We start from the raw sequence: 16,040 nt of genomic DNA, 5'->3' as shown, positions 1-16,040 counted from the left end.
CCCCCAAAGTTTTTAAAAAAATGTTAAATAATTTTTTCATTTTATTTTTATTTATTCTTTTTTTTTACTTTACTGCTAGGGGCTCTAGCAAAATATCAGGGTCTAAAGGGTCTTTCAAAATCGAAAAAGAGATTGACACAATCTACATGTGAACTGCCACTATGACCTTTTCATACAAAAGAATGTCTAGAACACATTTTTACTTTTTTTTTTTTAGACCTAATAAGAATTGAAAGAATAAGGGTAAAATGCTTGTAATGCTTTTGCATCTAACTAGATGATTAATTTGTGTGAGCAGATACATTATAGTATTAAGAGCAGGAGAAGAGAAAGTAAAGTTTATATTCTCTAAAATTTAGCAGCACACTGGTCAGTATTATGAGAACATTCTTGCCTCAGGCACAAGAAAAACAAACATGCACAGGCTGCCACCACTCACAAAAAACTGGCTTGTGAGAAAACCACACTCCTAACACTTTTAGTCAGAAAAGTATAGAGGTTTTTGCTAACACACACGTTGCTTTCTCTAGCAGTTAAAAAATTCTCAAAGTCAGGTTACCGATGGATTAGTGCAGACGGATACAATCTTTGGTTGACTTTCACTTCAAATTTGTGCGTCCTTAACCTCTTGCTGACCGGGGTGTTAAACCCCCTTCCTGTCCAGGCCATTTTTCAGTATTCAGCACTGTAATACTAAACATTTGAAATTAATTTCCATTATGCAACTGAAATGAATTTTATAACATTTCTTTGGGATAGATATGGCTTTCTTTTGGTGGTATTTAATCACCACTGGGGTTTTCATTTTTTACTATATAATAAAAAAAAGTTCCGAACATTTTCAAAAAAAAACTTGTTTTCCCTACATTATGTTATAAAACATTTATCAGTACCCAATTTTTCAGTAAAACATAAAAGACCGGGTCACGTCAGACAAATAGACACCAAACACGTGAAGCTATAAAACTGCCGCGTATATATGTGTACATGTGCTTGCACGCGGGGGCGGGGCACTTACATTTTTGTGGTGTTTTTTTTTTTTTTTTACACCTACAGCGACACAAAACCCTGAGCTTTTTTTCTCCTTATACACTTCTACACAATGAACATTCTCCAAAGCCACATTTATTTATGTTTTAAAATAAAGTCTTACTATTTGAATCCCTATTGTATACTATTTGAAGCAGACACACTTCCTGACCCTCAGTAAGAGCCGTGCACGTTTGATTCTGGTCACATGCACATCTTTCTGTGCCTACAAGAACACTCATGAGCCAGAGAAGAATCATCTCTCACTGCATACAGCTGCCTCCTCCCCCTTTCTCTCCCTCTCCTCAGTAAACACACTGGACAGTTTCACTGCTTGTAATCTCCTCTGCAATGCTCTGAATTACCAAAACTGCTTCCAACAAACGGTTTATAACATTCTTTTTTTTTTTTATCACAAAATGTTATTGTTTTCAAATAGACATTACAATAAAACAGAAAATATACTTCAATAACTATGTAAGCATAGACAAAGTAATCAGAAAATGTCGTGGGGATTACATACGGTAAAATATAATATTCAGGAACGAACAACCAAGTAGGACCGTTAGCTATATGGATCACATAGATGGAAACACTGTGAACAACTAATGGAGTAAACCACTGAACAACTAATAGAGGGCATCGCTGTACTCTGATTCTGGAGGTCTATGTTTCATTCGTGAGCAAAAACAGGGATATATGTGCTTGGACTGCCCATTGGGAGCAGTAGACAATACGTATAGTAAAGTCAACTCTTTGATGACTCATATGACGCAGATGCCTGTCAGACACTGTTCACACCCACTTCTCAGCCCATTTCCATGCCTTCTGATGCTTTTATGGCTAATATTAGAACAGTGGTGCGGGAAGAGCTGTCAGAGGTGACCATTAAACTTTCCTCAGAATTGATGGAGTTGCGTGAGATAGGAGGCCGAACAGCTGAGTTGGAAGGCCGCATGGAAGACGTAATCACAATCCAGGAAAGTCATACATTCTTGATAAAATCGCTAAAAAATGACATTTGCAGCATTCAAGATAAACTTGAGGACGCGGAAAACAAGGCTATGCGTGATAAATTACGGATCCGTGGTATTCCTGAACGTATTACAGATCTAAAAGGAACTATCACCGCACTTTTTCAAGAATTAGCCCCATCCATTCCGACGGATCGCATTGAATTTGATGGGATACACAGGGCAATAGGTAAACGACTTTCAGTAAGCCCCCCTCGAGACATTATAGTGAAACTACACTATTTCCAAACTAAAGAGCCCATATTGAGAGCTGCACACATTAAATCAAATCTGTTATTTCAAGGTGTAACCTTCCAAATTTTTGCAGATATCTCCCCTTTCTAATTGGGTTAAGTGTTGCTTTAACTTTATTTCTATCACATAGGGGGCTAACAAGCCGACTGAACGCTTGTATGTAACTGCCGATACCGGCTGTTTACATTCCCAGAGGGATTCTGCACGCCTGCCCGCAGAAAAAAAATCATGCACATGTACATCTGCCCGTGTATTTACAATGGGTTATTAACAAGTGGTTAATAACAAAAAAAAATATAAAAATCCTATATTTAATGTGCAAACCTGGGCAAAAAGCATATACATTTGGAATGTTTTAGCATTTCAAACATTCCCCAAGCACTGAAGACTATCTGTTAATCCGTCTGTAAATCCAGTGATTTCCTAACTTCTTGTTAGCTGTCAACGCTGCCTCTGCTGTGCTGAAATCCCTGGGGGAGACATTCTGTAGTCCAGCAGAGGAGAATTCAGTGCTGACAACATAGCTTGTCAACTGAGTGTAGCAGAGGCAGCATTGTCAGTCGACAGGAAGTTAATTTCCGGCTTGATCAACAGGTATTTCTTTATCGAGGCACACAGAAATGCAGTAATCCTTATACACCTGGGTTATACTGTCGTCTTCAATAGGTTTTGACACCAACAAACAAAATACGCTAAGCCAACCCCCTTATGACCTATCCTCCAACAGTCATGCCTCAGTTTTTTGCTAGTGTCCTAGGAGGTTAGACATTTGTTCCTCAGCTCAGCTGAGAAAAGCTCTAACTATATTTTTTTGCTAGCTTTTTAAATCTTTCTTCAACCAAGATATTTAGTGGATTTTTTTTTTGTGCGACTTAAATCAAGAGTTCAAAACATGCAGTGTAAGCTAGTCTCTGCACAGCAGGTAAACGGATTGTTGTGTCCTCAGCAACAGCTTTGAAGGCTGTATCTGTAACCCCTTGGAATGCAATTGTGAGATAAGCTTGGAATGTGACCTTCACGCACTATGTTCTGCATCATGGTCTTTTTGTGACCTCTATGTACTGTGTCAGTTTGCTGCAAAGCACTCTCCAGATTCAGAGCCATGGGACAGCCTCTGGTGTGACCCAGTCTCTGAAGACTCACGCAGTGAGTTGGCCTCTGGTCATGACAAGTCTAAACTGTATTGTGGCATTTGGGCACTGAGTCCTGCATAGTGGCATTTTCCATACCTGTGTACTATTATCTGTAGAGCACTTTTTAGTTCCAGAGCACTGAAAACAAAATGCCAGCATACATGCTCTTTATTGCAGAAGTGTACATAGCCTAGGTGCTGGAATTAATTATGTAATTCCCACCTGGCCAAACAAGCTGGCCAAAGATCTAAACATGAAAGAAGACTGGGCGAAGATGTCAAACGAATGAGGGGAGGTGAGATTAGTTCTACTTGAGCATAATGGGGATAAATGCTATATTGTAAAAATTTCTGCATTGATGGTGTTTGCAAACTCGCAATACAATGACTTAGAAGCTAGAGGATCAAAACAGGGTACACAAATGTATGTTTTCCCGATGATATTTGTGTTTCTACCAATATACTATTTAAGGAAAAAATAAAACTGATCCTATTCTGAACAAATCTTTTATTTATGTATTTATTTTAGGGAGCGAATATTCTTCTGACTGATAATGGTCACGTAAAGCTAGGTAAGTACTCTTAGGGAATTATTGCTTTAAACCTTGAAAAATCTGCAGCTGGACAATAACAAATTCTTGTGTTTTAGTAGAAGTATTTCATTTAAGGATAACTAAACCCAAAAACATAAATGTACTATATTGCAGCTTACCAATCATCGTTTACAAGATTTTATTGCTTCTAGGTAAAGAGCAAATAGAGTACAGCACTAAATAGATTGAGGCAAGATAACAAGATAAAACATAATGGAAAATATTACATGCCTGTTATATAGTACACAAAATCAGGACTTTGTTAAATTGAGACAAATCAGCATAGTGTCATGTTAGGCTAGAAACTATTTCTGCAAGTATAGAAAATATCTGTTGTTCTTGTCAGAAGTGCTGTGTCCTTGTCACTTGAGCTGACATGGAAGTCGAAAATAATGTTATCTTCCTTCTGTCAACTACTAATCTCCCCATCCCTATGTAATGGAGCTGAGTAAAGGCAGCCATGTTTGTAGTCCATCACTATGGGTTTGGGACCCCACTGTATTTCAGATCATGGCACCTAAAGCATTTTTTGCACTATGCTTCTTGGGCAGGCTTTGTGGCTATCCTGGAACAATCTCTTTTTTCTTGGCCGGAAGGCCTGCCATGTCTAGCACCTGGCAATCATTTATTTATTTATTCATTCCCTTTTTTATGCAAAAGTGCACATTTTGACCACACAGAAAACAGAGGGTGTTGGGAGAGAGGCTATGTGGCCTCTGTTTTTTTTATTTTTCTAACCTCTCCCCACTCGGGGGTATTTCTTTGCGAGAACCCTCATCAAGTACTTGGTGGACTGGCTTACCTGCTCATATCATCAGGGCCGTATGCACCTCAAGGCAAACAAGGTGTTTGCCTTGGCCGGCAAAAAATGCCACCCCAATTCAATGAGGCAACCTGGGCCAGACAGAATCAGGCAGCCTCGAATGCCTAATCAAGCAAATTAGGGGCCGTGAGGCCCCACTAGCAGCCACCTAATCAGAGAGCTGCCGGGTGGAGAAGGTGGGACCAGGGCCCAGTGAGATGCGGTCCGGCCGGCAGAGGTGGTGGAGAAGCAGCGGGCATCTTGGGGCTGGCCATACCACACGATATGACGGTGGGATGTCCCGGAGGCAGGCTGGGGAACTTCAAGGAAGAGGAGCAAAAAGTGTGCAGGGAAAGAGACCCTTTGCAGCACACTTGAGACCCTTCAGAGCTTACCATAGATCCTGTAGGTGGGCATGATCTATGGTTGGCTCTGCAGGGTCTGTGGTGGGCTCTGCAGGGTTTCAGGTTGGCTCTGCAGAATCTATGGTGGGCTGTGCAGGATCTATGGAGGGCTCTGCATGGTCTCAGGCTGAGACCCCGCACAACCCACCCGAGACCCTTCCCCGTTACGCTAATAGCACAACCTGTGAGAAGCTGGATCCAGCGACTGACAGTCCCCTAAATACACCCACTGCATATCACACTGCATATTCTGTCACTTAATATACCTTATTAAGTGACAGAAAGAAAGTAGGGATGCACCGATATATCAGCGGCCGAAAATTGCACTTTTGGCAAAATGCCAAAAGTGCAATTTTTCTGCCGATATAGCGGCACATCCCTGCTTTCTCTGTTTTTAAAAGTTAGGCAAAAATAATTTTCGGTTTCGGCCCGACATTCTTTTTCATTTCAGATTAGTTTCGGTTTAAAATGTTAATTTATGTGCACTGCTAAAAGAAAGCCATCTACAAGTACTGGGCTTTCCTTATTAAAAGAGTCAACATCTCATACAAGCATTGTATCGTGGAAGCTTCCCATATTTCATATATTTTTGTTTTTTTTCAATGTAGTGTCTCTCTTGTGTTTATTTTTATATATATATATTAGTGGCAATCCCACTGTAGAATTGGGTGTTATGATCCTCCTGGACTCTAGGTCACAGGGGCTCATTGCTCATTGTGAATGGGATCTCAAGCTTGGGTTTCTGGAACTGGGAGATTTCCAAGTTATTCAGGAGGGATGAGATCTCCAGTCCTGGGTCCAGGCTTTAGGCCCGGGGTAGACCTAAGCGATCCGGGACAGTGATTGCCGTCCCATTGATTTAGATGGGGTGACATCCGCACGGCATTCGCAGAAAAAAGGTACATGTACCTTTTTTTGCGATACACGACGCGTGACTATTTCTCACTTTTTCACAGTTTTAGCCAAGATCGTGTTCGGCTGCGCGGGCGAAAATCGCGTCCGTCCGGCGCTACTGGGGTGCCAGTAACAAAATAATGGCACCCACAGCGCGACCATCCGTGCTGGGTAATTCCGTGACCGTGCGGCAATCTGCGCCGAATCGCCTAGGTGTGCATCGGCCCTTAGCAGTGACCAGCAACCAATGATTGCACAGGTGTGCACAGTCCTTAAGGAAAGGATGATAGCTAGTGGAATTAGCTCCTGCTGGGAAATAGGAACAGACCGTGTTCAGGGGTCAGGGGGACTCCCCCAGATGTCAGGTAAGCTCCTACTGGGATAGGAACTGACGGTGTTCAGGAGTCAGGAGGAATCCCCAGAGTTTAAAGTGGAGTCAGGTGGTGTGTGTGTTGGAGGCACACGGACGCTGGGGGAACTGGTGAGGCTAGGGGAGCCATGATCCTAAGGGACCGCCTGTACAAGTGAGGGACAGCATTTCAAAGAGGACCAGTGAGAAGTGCTACTGTTTAAAGTGGAAGCCACGAGGCTATACTTATGTTGTTTTGAAGCCTTGCATGAATGTTATGCTGAGCAACCCCTGCGAGGGTATCCAAGATGGATGTATGAACTTTTGTTTGAATAAAAGTCGGCTACCATGCCCTTAAACAGAAGCTATTACACATGGACTGCATCCTTAAGCGCTCACCATATGTGCTAATATCCTTAAACATAACAATATACTGTATATATGCCAGCATTGTGTCCTGACAGGTTCCCTTTAAACAAGTTATTCACTTGATAAATGTAATGCAGTGTATATTTTCCACTCCTTTTTACAAAATCCCAGGTAAAATAATCAACTAGTTTTAACTGCTTCAAATTAACACAGCTGTGCAACTACTTGAATGTATGGGTGTAATAAAAGTGTGGGAAACATTACAATAAGGTGCGGTTCACGCAGGAACGCAGGAACACGCCTCAAATGCACCAAAAATGGAAACACGCGTGCGTTGCCATTCCTAGTTAATGGCGCCCCAAACGCGGCTGGGAGTGTGCTCGTTCCTCCTCAGCTATTGCACGCGTTAAAACACATTTCTTATTATAGTTTATAGAATACCAAGCTGACACTTGCCTGTCCCCAACTGTGATTGGGCAATGAATAAAGAACAGCAGATTTATTAGGTCATCCTTCTGATGTTTCCTTCTGTCAACTTGGTCTTTTAGCATCATTGCATTCAACTCACCTTACTGGCACCCAGTGCTGCCCCTCCTTCTCCTAGAGTGCTTCTGTACAGAGAATTTAAAGAGGCTAATATCAAATGTCAAACTCAGACGCCTACACCTGAAAAAAAACCTAAAAAATGTAAATTTGCATTAAAAAGTATATTTCGTTATTGTTGAATACAGTGCGTGTAGCATTACACTAGTTAGTAAGTTTCAGACAATTCACAGATAAAGCAACATGTGTATTTTTTTTTATCCTAGAGCAGTATACTTGATTTCACATATTGTGATACAGTTGTTATGAAGGGTAACTTCAGTCACTGCATTTGAAAGTAGTATGATGAGTAACTGACATGCAATATGACATTTCTCCCTCTTTACATTCCACTTATCTATTATCTAAATAAAAAGCACAAAAAGAGCTTTACCTCTCTACCAATACGTTGCTTGCAAGGAGTCATCTCTACAGCTAAAAAGCCTTAATCATAGCTATACGGTTTAGTTTTGAAACCGATTAAGCCCTTCATGACTGAGCTTATTTTCAGTTTCTGTTCATAAATGACTGACACGCTTTTTACATTTTTGCTGTGTGATTCTTCCACAGCAGTAATATACTTTCTTACTAAATGTACCCACTCATATTATATATTGTTTTTTAGAGGACAGATAGGGCTATATAATTATATCAAACGTGTACTTAACGCCTCACTTAATTTGAATAAAATATAAAAAAATGAGGAAAAAAACTAGAAGAAAACACTTTTTTTCACAAGTTTTAATTATTATTATTATTATTTTTTTTAGAAATTTGTTATAATAATTATAAAAAATAACTTTTTTTTTTGTCAGTTTATATCATGCATTCACTATGACTGCTTGAAAAAAATAACTTTTTTTATTTTTGGCTATCATTAGGCTGCTCCAAACTTAGGAACAGCTAATAATAACCTTAGAGACTGATCCTGACAGCATGTCAGATTCAGATTTCACTAAAAGGTCTTTGATCGGCCCAGACGATCAGAAGTCTGATACATTTCACTCAAAGAGATACTTTGTATCTCTTTGGTGAAATGTATCATAAACATAAGGCTATCAAGCTGTCAAAACGAATAGCAGAGAGGTGACTCACTCTGCTACCTCTCTGCTATTTTCAGCTGTCAAATACGGGATCGGTATTTAGTGGTCCCGTATTTGCATGTAACGGCTTAATTCTTTCATCCGTGAAAGAAAAAAGCTTTTACTAAAGCTTAAGTATTTCATTAATGAATGCCTCAATACTGAGACATTCTTTAATGACTGGTATCTGCTGAGAATCAGCGGTTACCGGCATTACAAAGCCTGATTATAACTCGTCACGTACAGTGTACGTGGCCAGTCGTATAGGCACTTCGTGATGGGACGTACAGTGTACGTCTCCCGTCACAAAGGGGTTAAATACTATTAGCTAATATCTAAAGTATGCAGCAAGACTTATTCATTAATTTCTGAACGGCAAATGTAGTAAGCGCACTACTCTGATGGTACAAGGTGCGTTTAAGTAACTAGTGGCTGGGGGCATGCTGCCTCCTTAAGCAGGGAGAGGGACCCTGCGTATACACAAAGAAAAAGACTGGATAGGAAGCGCTACAGCCCTAATTTGGTATACATATAAACACAAGTATATAGAACACAGTTGGGTGTGATGACCAACAAGTGGATAAAAAAAGGGGAATGGAAGGAATGACTCACTATTTGCTGATTCGTTGGTGGTTAATAGGAGAAGCGTTGCCCTGTCCAGGGGGACGCCTGAGATCAATGGTAGTAGTGTCTCCGCCTGGGGCTGGTGCAGACTAAAATATATCTATATATAGAGAAGCGCCAGGTCTCAGCTGGCCAGGCTGAGCTTGACGGCTCTAGTGAGAGTCAGGTGGGGGAAGCCGCTGAGTCTCTGCAGCCGCGACTGACTGGGTCTTGCTGTCAGTGTGAGGCGGCGTTGGATGGCAGTGTGACGTCAGTGAGGGGTTGGGGGAGAGCCGTCCAATGGTTACGCGTTTCGAGGCCGGTGCCTCTTTCTCAAGCCGGAGTGGAAAGTCAAGCTTTCCCCTCCTCTTTCCACTTCCACTTTCCACTCCTCTTTCTCAAGCCGGAGTGGAAAGTCAAGCTTTCCACTCCGGCTTGAGAAAGAGGCACCGGCCTCGAAAAGGGCCTTTAAATGGTAACAAGGAACTTTTGTCAGCACATTTGTGTACTTATCTGTTATCTGTACAACATTTACTTTGGAGACAGATTTGGTAAACATTAACATCCAACCCCCCCATCTGCTAATGTCAAGAGGTAATAACCCTGCTGGGACTCATAATTTCCTTTCATTTTGCAGGGAATCCTTCTGGATCTTTTATTAACAGCTAAGCTGGATATTCTAGATCCTTATAGTTACCCTTAATGCATTCTCAAGACTAGCATGGGCAATCATGTTTTTAATGGGCCCGTATTGGTGCTCATACCGAGAAACGAAAAAGGGCGCCTCCATAGTGTAAAAACGAAATTTAATGATACAACACACAGCTTGAATTGAACTTACAAAAAGTCGGAGGAAAAAAAAAACATATAGAGATCGATGGGAACTCGAAACCTCTGGTAGAGGGAATCTGTAGAGATGTAATATATCAGCGTTCTCAAAAGGTTTACGCGTTTCTGGGGCACGCCCCCTTCATCAGAACCTTTTGGTGCTCATACTGTTTGTGTGACACTGGCTGCTGACATTACACCCAGTGTTCCCACAGACGCTGGACTCAGGATTACCTTTTCTTAGGGCATGTATTTCCCAAACCTGTAGTTCCAGTGACTGGTTCATCATGTGTGGTGAACCTAGAGGCACCCCCTTCCCAATTGGTGGCTGCACCCTTTTTGTCCATTTTGTGCTGATTCTCCATGTATTTTGCGTCTGGGCCAAAAGGGTTGCTGGACACTACACCTTTTGGTGTGTCCAGGTACTGATCATTTTCCTCTGTGTCCTCCCTGGCTATTCAGGCTCGACACCTGTCTGTCCTCTTTGAGCCTTTTATTTGGGTCCTTTTACATAAATCAGTCCACATACTTCCTCCGAGTCTTAAACTGCTGAGACCTTAACAGACAAACATGCTTCTGCAGGCTTGCTGCATTCTGCTATAACTCCCGACACAACACTTTGATGCACCCGCTCTTTTAATTCTCCTTATTGGGGTCTGGAAACATCCTAACAAGAGTGTGTGCCTCCCAAACGCAGACCTTGTATCTGTTGAGTACTTTGTTTTAAAGTGATGTGCTTTCTCTGTGGATTAGTGAACAGTGTCTCATCTTAGAAGTTCCTAATCCACATGAACAACACATCTTCAGAACTGGCTTGGATGTCCTCATCAATGCCTTACCTTTGCAAGTCACAGAGACCTAAGGTTCCGTTTGGGAAGACCCACCCCTTGTTGAAAAGTCTTTTTCATTACTGTTGCATAAATAGCCTGCAAGAAATAATCTATCTCCTCCTAAGGCAAATAAATGTCTATTCTGACTCCGATTGTTGTGATAGCGATGTATCCCTTGTGAGACCTCTATGCCTGGCCTGTATAAGTAGATTCAATCACTGAGGACATTCATTGTCAGATAGCTGAACTCACCAATACCGTTTCATCCACAAAGATGGCTTTATTCTGCACATCAGACAACAGGATACAGCAGATGGATGGTTTTCAGTATTATGCTGTCAAAAGATGATGCCTTTCCTACGGTACTATGCAGAGTACATGTGTCCTGATTACATGTGGCTGTTAGCTTTTGCCATGACACAGGAAATACTGACCAACAAGACGAAGGGTGGGGCATACATACAGAGGAAATACATCACAAAGGTAACACAGAACATGTTTGATACCAAGAAAGGCCACTAGATGGCAGCATAGGAACTAACATATAAAACGTCTATAGAAAATGGTATAGAGAAACAATCTATATAAATCTATCTACTAACATTAATGTAATAACATATTCTATGCCCCATTGGGGCGGCACAATGTCTGAAAGGCTGTGAATCTTTCCCCCCTTCATTACTAGGTTGTAAAGCCTCCCCTACTTCTACTGAGTTGTCAAAAGAAAAATCAGCATCTGCCTTATGCTATGCGCTCAATACAGCAGAGTATTCTCCAGTTCATCTGGCATCCCCTCAGAGCCAGAGTGGCGCGCACTACTTTGTATAAGCATAAAAAGAATGGCGGAGTGGGCCTTCCCAATGTAATGCTGTACTACCAAGCTGCTCAAATTGTACCTCTGATAACTATGCACCAGCGTCAGTCACCCCCTCTCTGGCTTATGCTGGAAATCTCGAACTGCTATCCAATGCTTCTTACAGCCTTGCCCTGGATACCACCCTGTGAGAGGGCGAGGACTTTAAGTCCCCTATGATGCATACATTGAAGGTATGGGACTCAAATATTCAGCACACCTGATCTCACCATACCTTCCTTTGCTTCCCTTATTCGCCCAACCACTATTCAAGTCGGGCATGGACAACCCCACGGCCTTTAGTTGGTGGACAAATAACGGATTTCGTATGGTACATGACCTATTACGCTACTCTGCCATTCCTTCCTGGCAATACCTGAGGGACCATCACCAGATACCGGGGAGCGAACATTTTAGATATCTCCAACTACACCACTGGATCTCTACTCTGCTTCCGGGGATGTAGGCAGACGGGGGACATGCAACACATATGGTGGCGCTGCCCCTTGGCTACTCGGTTTTGGGTTAGGATATTTAAACTAATTGGTAAGGTATATTTCACCTGGTACGAGATGCAAGAAATGCACCCCAGGAAATTCTCCATGAGACAAATCCTCGTCTTACTATAGCTTGGCATGGACCAGCATCTGGCCCTTTGTACCATCAACGGTCAGGTCTCCGGCTCTGGCCTGTTCTATAGGGCCATCGGCTTTTCATTCTTTGATAATGACCATTGTCCAGGCTGTAGTATCCCTCTGTGGGATCTGAATTTAATATATTACTTGCTCAGTCTTACAGGTAGCAGTGTACTTCTTCCTGCCCTTCCTGTCTGTTTAGTCTGCTCCCATACCGCAATAGATCTTGTTTTGGGTTGTACCATTAGTCAAGGTCTAAAGATCTCCACTATGTCCTTCAATAAACAGAAGAGAAAATAGGATTTTTGTACTCACCGTAAAAATTATTTTCTCTGCGTTCATTGAAGGAAACGGCACCCACTCCTCTGATTATGTCAGTGATCAGTTGTTACTCTATTCACTGCTTTGTGACTAACTGAGCTGCCTCTAGTAGATAGGAAGTTTGGCCACCAGCAGGGATTGCTAGTAGACTGTGCCTTTGTTTATGTGCCTAGTGTCCTACTCCTGAAAGTGATTAATAGTGTTCCGCTGCATGATGTACATCATATTAAATACAAAGGTTTACATAGGAAGAAGCCCTTTGCTTCACTTACAGTTCTAACTGCAATATATTAATAAAGGTGTTGTATTTTAAAGATTTATATTATAGATGGTTGTTTGAAGGCCATCCATGTTGTCCAGGTATGTAAGAAAGTTGTGAGAGAATCTTAGGAAATTGCTCAGCCTTCTTTCATTTGAGCAATCAGTTTTTCTTATTGATCCACTCAAGTGTAGAAGGTTGTGCGGGGTACTTCCAGTGGAATGGAAACAGTGATTTTGAAGTTTAGAAGATGTAATGGTTTTTTATATTATTGTGGGAGGTGTTGGAAAAGATGCTGTAGATAGGAGGAGGTTGAAAAGTCAACTTGCTATCTGACATTTGTGTGAGTATGTTTCTAGACATTGGTCCAGCAGTGTTGGATTGGTGTACAGTCCCACCAAATGAGTAGGAGGGAACCAGTCCCTTAAAGGCAATGCCAGCATTTGATCATAAAATGTTTGTGTAAATTTAGTATGAGGTTCCTTGGATTAACTAAACATTTGTGTCAAAAAAGCACAATGTGTTCCCATATTTACTCTCTGATATCTTTGTATTGAGTGTACAAAGATACTCATTTACACATATGACTGCTAGAACAGATAAAAAGACATTTGGGGGGAATTGATCAAAATTGGAGCAAACAGAATCTGGAGCAGTTGCCCATGGCAACCAATCAGCTTCTCTCTTCAGTTCATTCCGTTAAGATTTGAAAATGAAAGAGAGAGAAGCTGATTGGCTGCCATACACAGCTGCTCCAGTTTTCGCCTGCTCCAGTTTCGATAGATCCCCCTACTGTGCAGTGTCACTGGGGATGTGCGGCATCACCATTGCCACCAAAAACTCAAAATCACTTACAAAGGTGGAAATGTCCTTTTAAGGAAGGGTTTTTTGTTGGCCAGGTGAGAATTCAGGATTACAGCTCAAGAGGGTTTGGGACTGGGGCATGTGGAGAATATTTTCAAATAATTTATAAAATGTTAGCACCGTAGTACTGGTTTTGGGTAGGGTTTTCATGGAGCAAGTATATGTCGGGGTGACTCTGTGATTTACGAAAGTGAATTTTTCTATCCTCCCAGGTGACACAAATGTTTTTGGCCATGTGGAATTTCCAGTCTGAGAAATATTTTTTGCTGTTTGAAATTCCAATGCAGCCTCAAGTTCAGTTTTGTTATTAAGCCAGATTTAAATCTTGGTTGTTTGAATGCCCATATGCGTTTGGTTAGTAGCAATTGAGAGACTATATTGGGACACCCCTCCAAATCATTGCATTGAGGTGTTCCTAACACCTCCATGGCCACAAGTTTATAAAATCAAGCACCTAGGCATGCAGACTGCTTCTACAAACATTTGGGAAAGAATGGGTCACTCTCAGGAGCTCAGTGAAATCCGTGAAATGCCCTTGCTACTAAATATATTCCATGGTCCACTGTTGTGTGTGTGTATATATATATATATATATATATAAAGTGGTATTATAACAAAGTGGAAGCAACTGGGAACAACAGCAACTCAGCCACGAAGTGATAGGCCACGAAATGACAGAGCGGGGTCAGCGCATGCTGAAGAGCACAATGCGCATAAGTCGACAATTGTCTGCAGTCAATAGCTACTTCAAACTGCGTGTGGCCTTCAGATTGGCACAACAGTGCGTAGAGAGCTTCAAGGAATGGGTTGCCATGACCAAGCAGCTGCATCCAAGCCCTACATCACCAAGTGCAATGAAAAGCATTGGATGCAGTGGTGTAAAGCACACCGTCACTGGACTCTAGAGAAGTGATGACGTGTTCTCTCGAGTGAAGAATCACGCTTCTCTGTCTGGCAATCCAATGGATGTGTCTGGGTTTGGCAGTTGCCAGGAGAACGGTACTTGCCTGACTGCATTGTGTCAAGTGTAAAGTTTGGTGGAGGGGGGTTTATGGTGTGGGGTTGATTTTCAGGGGTTGGGCTTGGCCCCTTAGTTCCAGTAAAGGGAACTCTTAAGGCATCAGCATACCAAGACATTTTGGCCAATTTCATGCTCTCAACTTTGTGGGAACAGTTTGGGGATGGCCCCTTCCTGTTACAACATGCCTGCACACCAGTGCACAAAGCAAAGTCCATAAAGACATGAATCAGCAAGTTTTGGGTGGAGGAACTTGACTGGCCTGCACAGAGTCCTGACCTCAACCCGATAGAACACCTTTGGGATGAATTAGAGCAGAGACTGCAAGCCAGGCCTTCTCGTCCAACATCAGTACCCGACCTCACAAATGCGCTTCTGGAAGAATGGTCAAACATTCCCGTGGACAGGCTTCCCAGAAGAGTTAAAGCTGTTATAGCGGCAAAGGGTGGGCCAACTCAATATTGAACCCTACAGATTAAGACTGGGAAGCCATCAAAGTTCATGTGTGTGTAAAGGCAGGCGTCCCAATACTTTTGGCAATATAGTGTGTATATATCTCTCTATCTCTATCCATGCTGGTACTACACTGAATGGGTGGGGATAGAATAAAAAATGTAAGTAATATGGATGTATCTTAGATATCATGTCTCCATAAGGTCTGTCCTAATTTGAAGGGTTATTTAGAGTAAATAGATTACATTTACTATATCTATCAAGTCTATTTTATATAAGACTATAGTGTATGTAATATGTAAGGATATAATGTACCTGCTGTATTTGTTCTGAAGTATCTAATGATGCATTTGACTGTTTAATATCTTTATCGGATTTGAGATGGCTAATCCTGTTCATAGTTTGTGCTGCAATGATGCTGTATGATGTAAATCATGAGACTAAATATGAGAGTTGTGACCTGGTCTAGGCTGGGTTTAAAAACAAGTAGATTTTGACTTGAAATCTAATTTGAAAGAGTATGTTTCAAATACCTGATGAATCCCATTTAGGTGAACACATAGGGGAGAATTTAAAGCTGTGATGTTACTGTAAAGGTATGTTTGGTTTACTCTGTATTCATGGTGTGCTGTCAGAATCGTACTTAGAGATGCACACACCTGCAACAACCTCCTAAACTTTCCCAAAATAGGAATGTGTGCAGATAAAGGTCGTGGGAAGCCCTGACATTACCTTAAAGTGTCATATCCTTGCCTATTAGAAAAGCCATCATTCAGCTGTGTAGGAGGATGCAGCAGGTGTGTGCTAAAATCTATAGGTGCTTGCACTTCATACCTACAGTAGTCCCCCCCCCCCCCCCCCTTATTTTCTCT

At 41.8% G+C, this 16,040-nt stretch overlaps 1 protein-coding gene across 1 annotated transcript in view; it reads left to right on the top strand.

The window, feature by feature from the left end:
• The window catches only part of MAP4K3 (mitogen-activated protein kinase kinase kinase kinase 3), a 285,095-nt gene that overhangs the window by 89,654 nt on the left and 179,401 nt on the right, over positions 1-16,040 (top strand). Inside the window, exon 7 of the mRNA XM_018558848.1 lies at positions 3,959-4,001. Coding sequence (XP_018414350.1) covers positions 3,959-4,001 — 43 coding nt within the window. The remainder of the gene's footprint in view (positions 1-3,958; positions 4,002-16,040) is intronic.

This window comes from Nanorana parkeri, unplaced genomic scaffold (genome assembly GCF_000935625.1).
Source record: "Nanorana parkeri isolate BGI_ZX_2015 unplaced genomic scaffold, ASM93562v1 scaffold363, whole genome shotgun sequence".
Taxonomy (NCBI): Eukaryota; Metazoa; Chordata; class Amphibia; order Anura; family Dicroglossidae; genus Nanorana; species Nanorana parkeri.
This window is presented reverse-complemented; position numbering and strand designations above follow the sequence as displayed.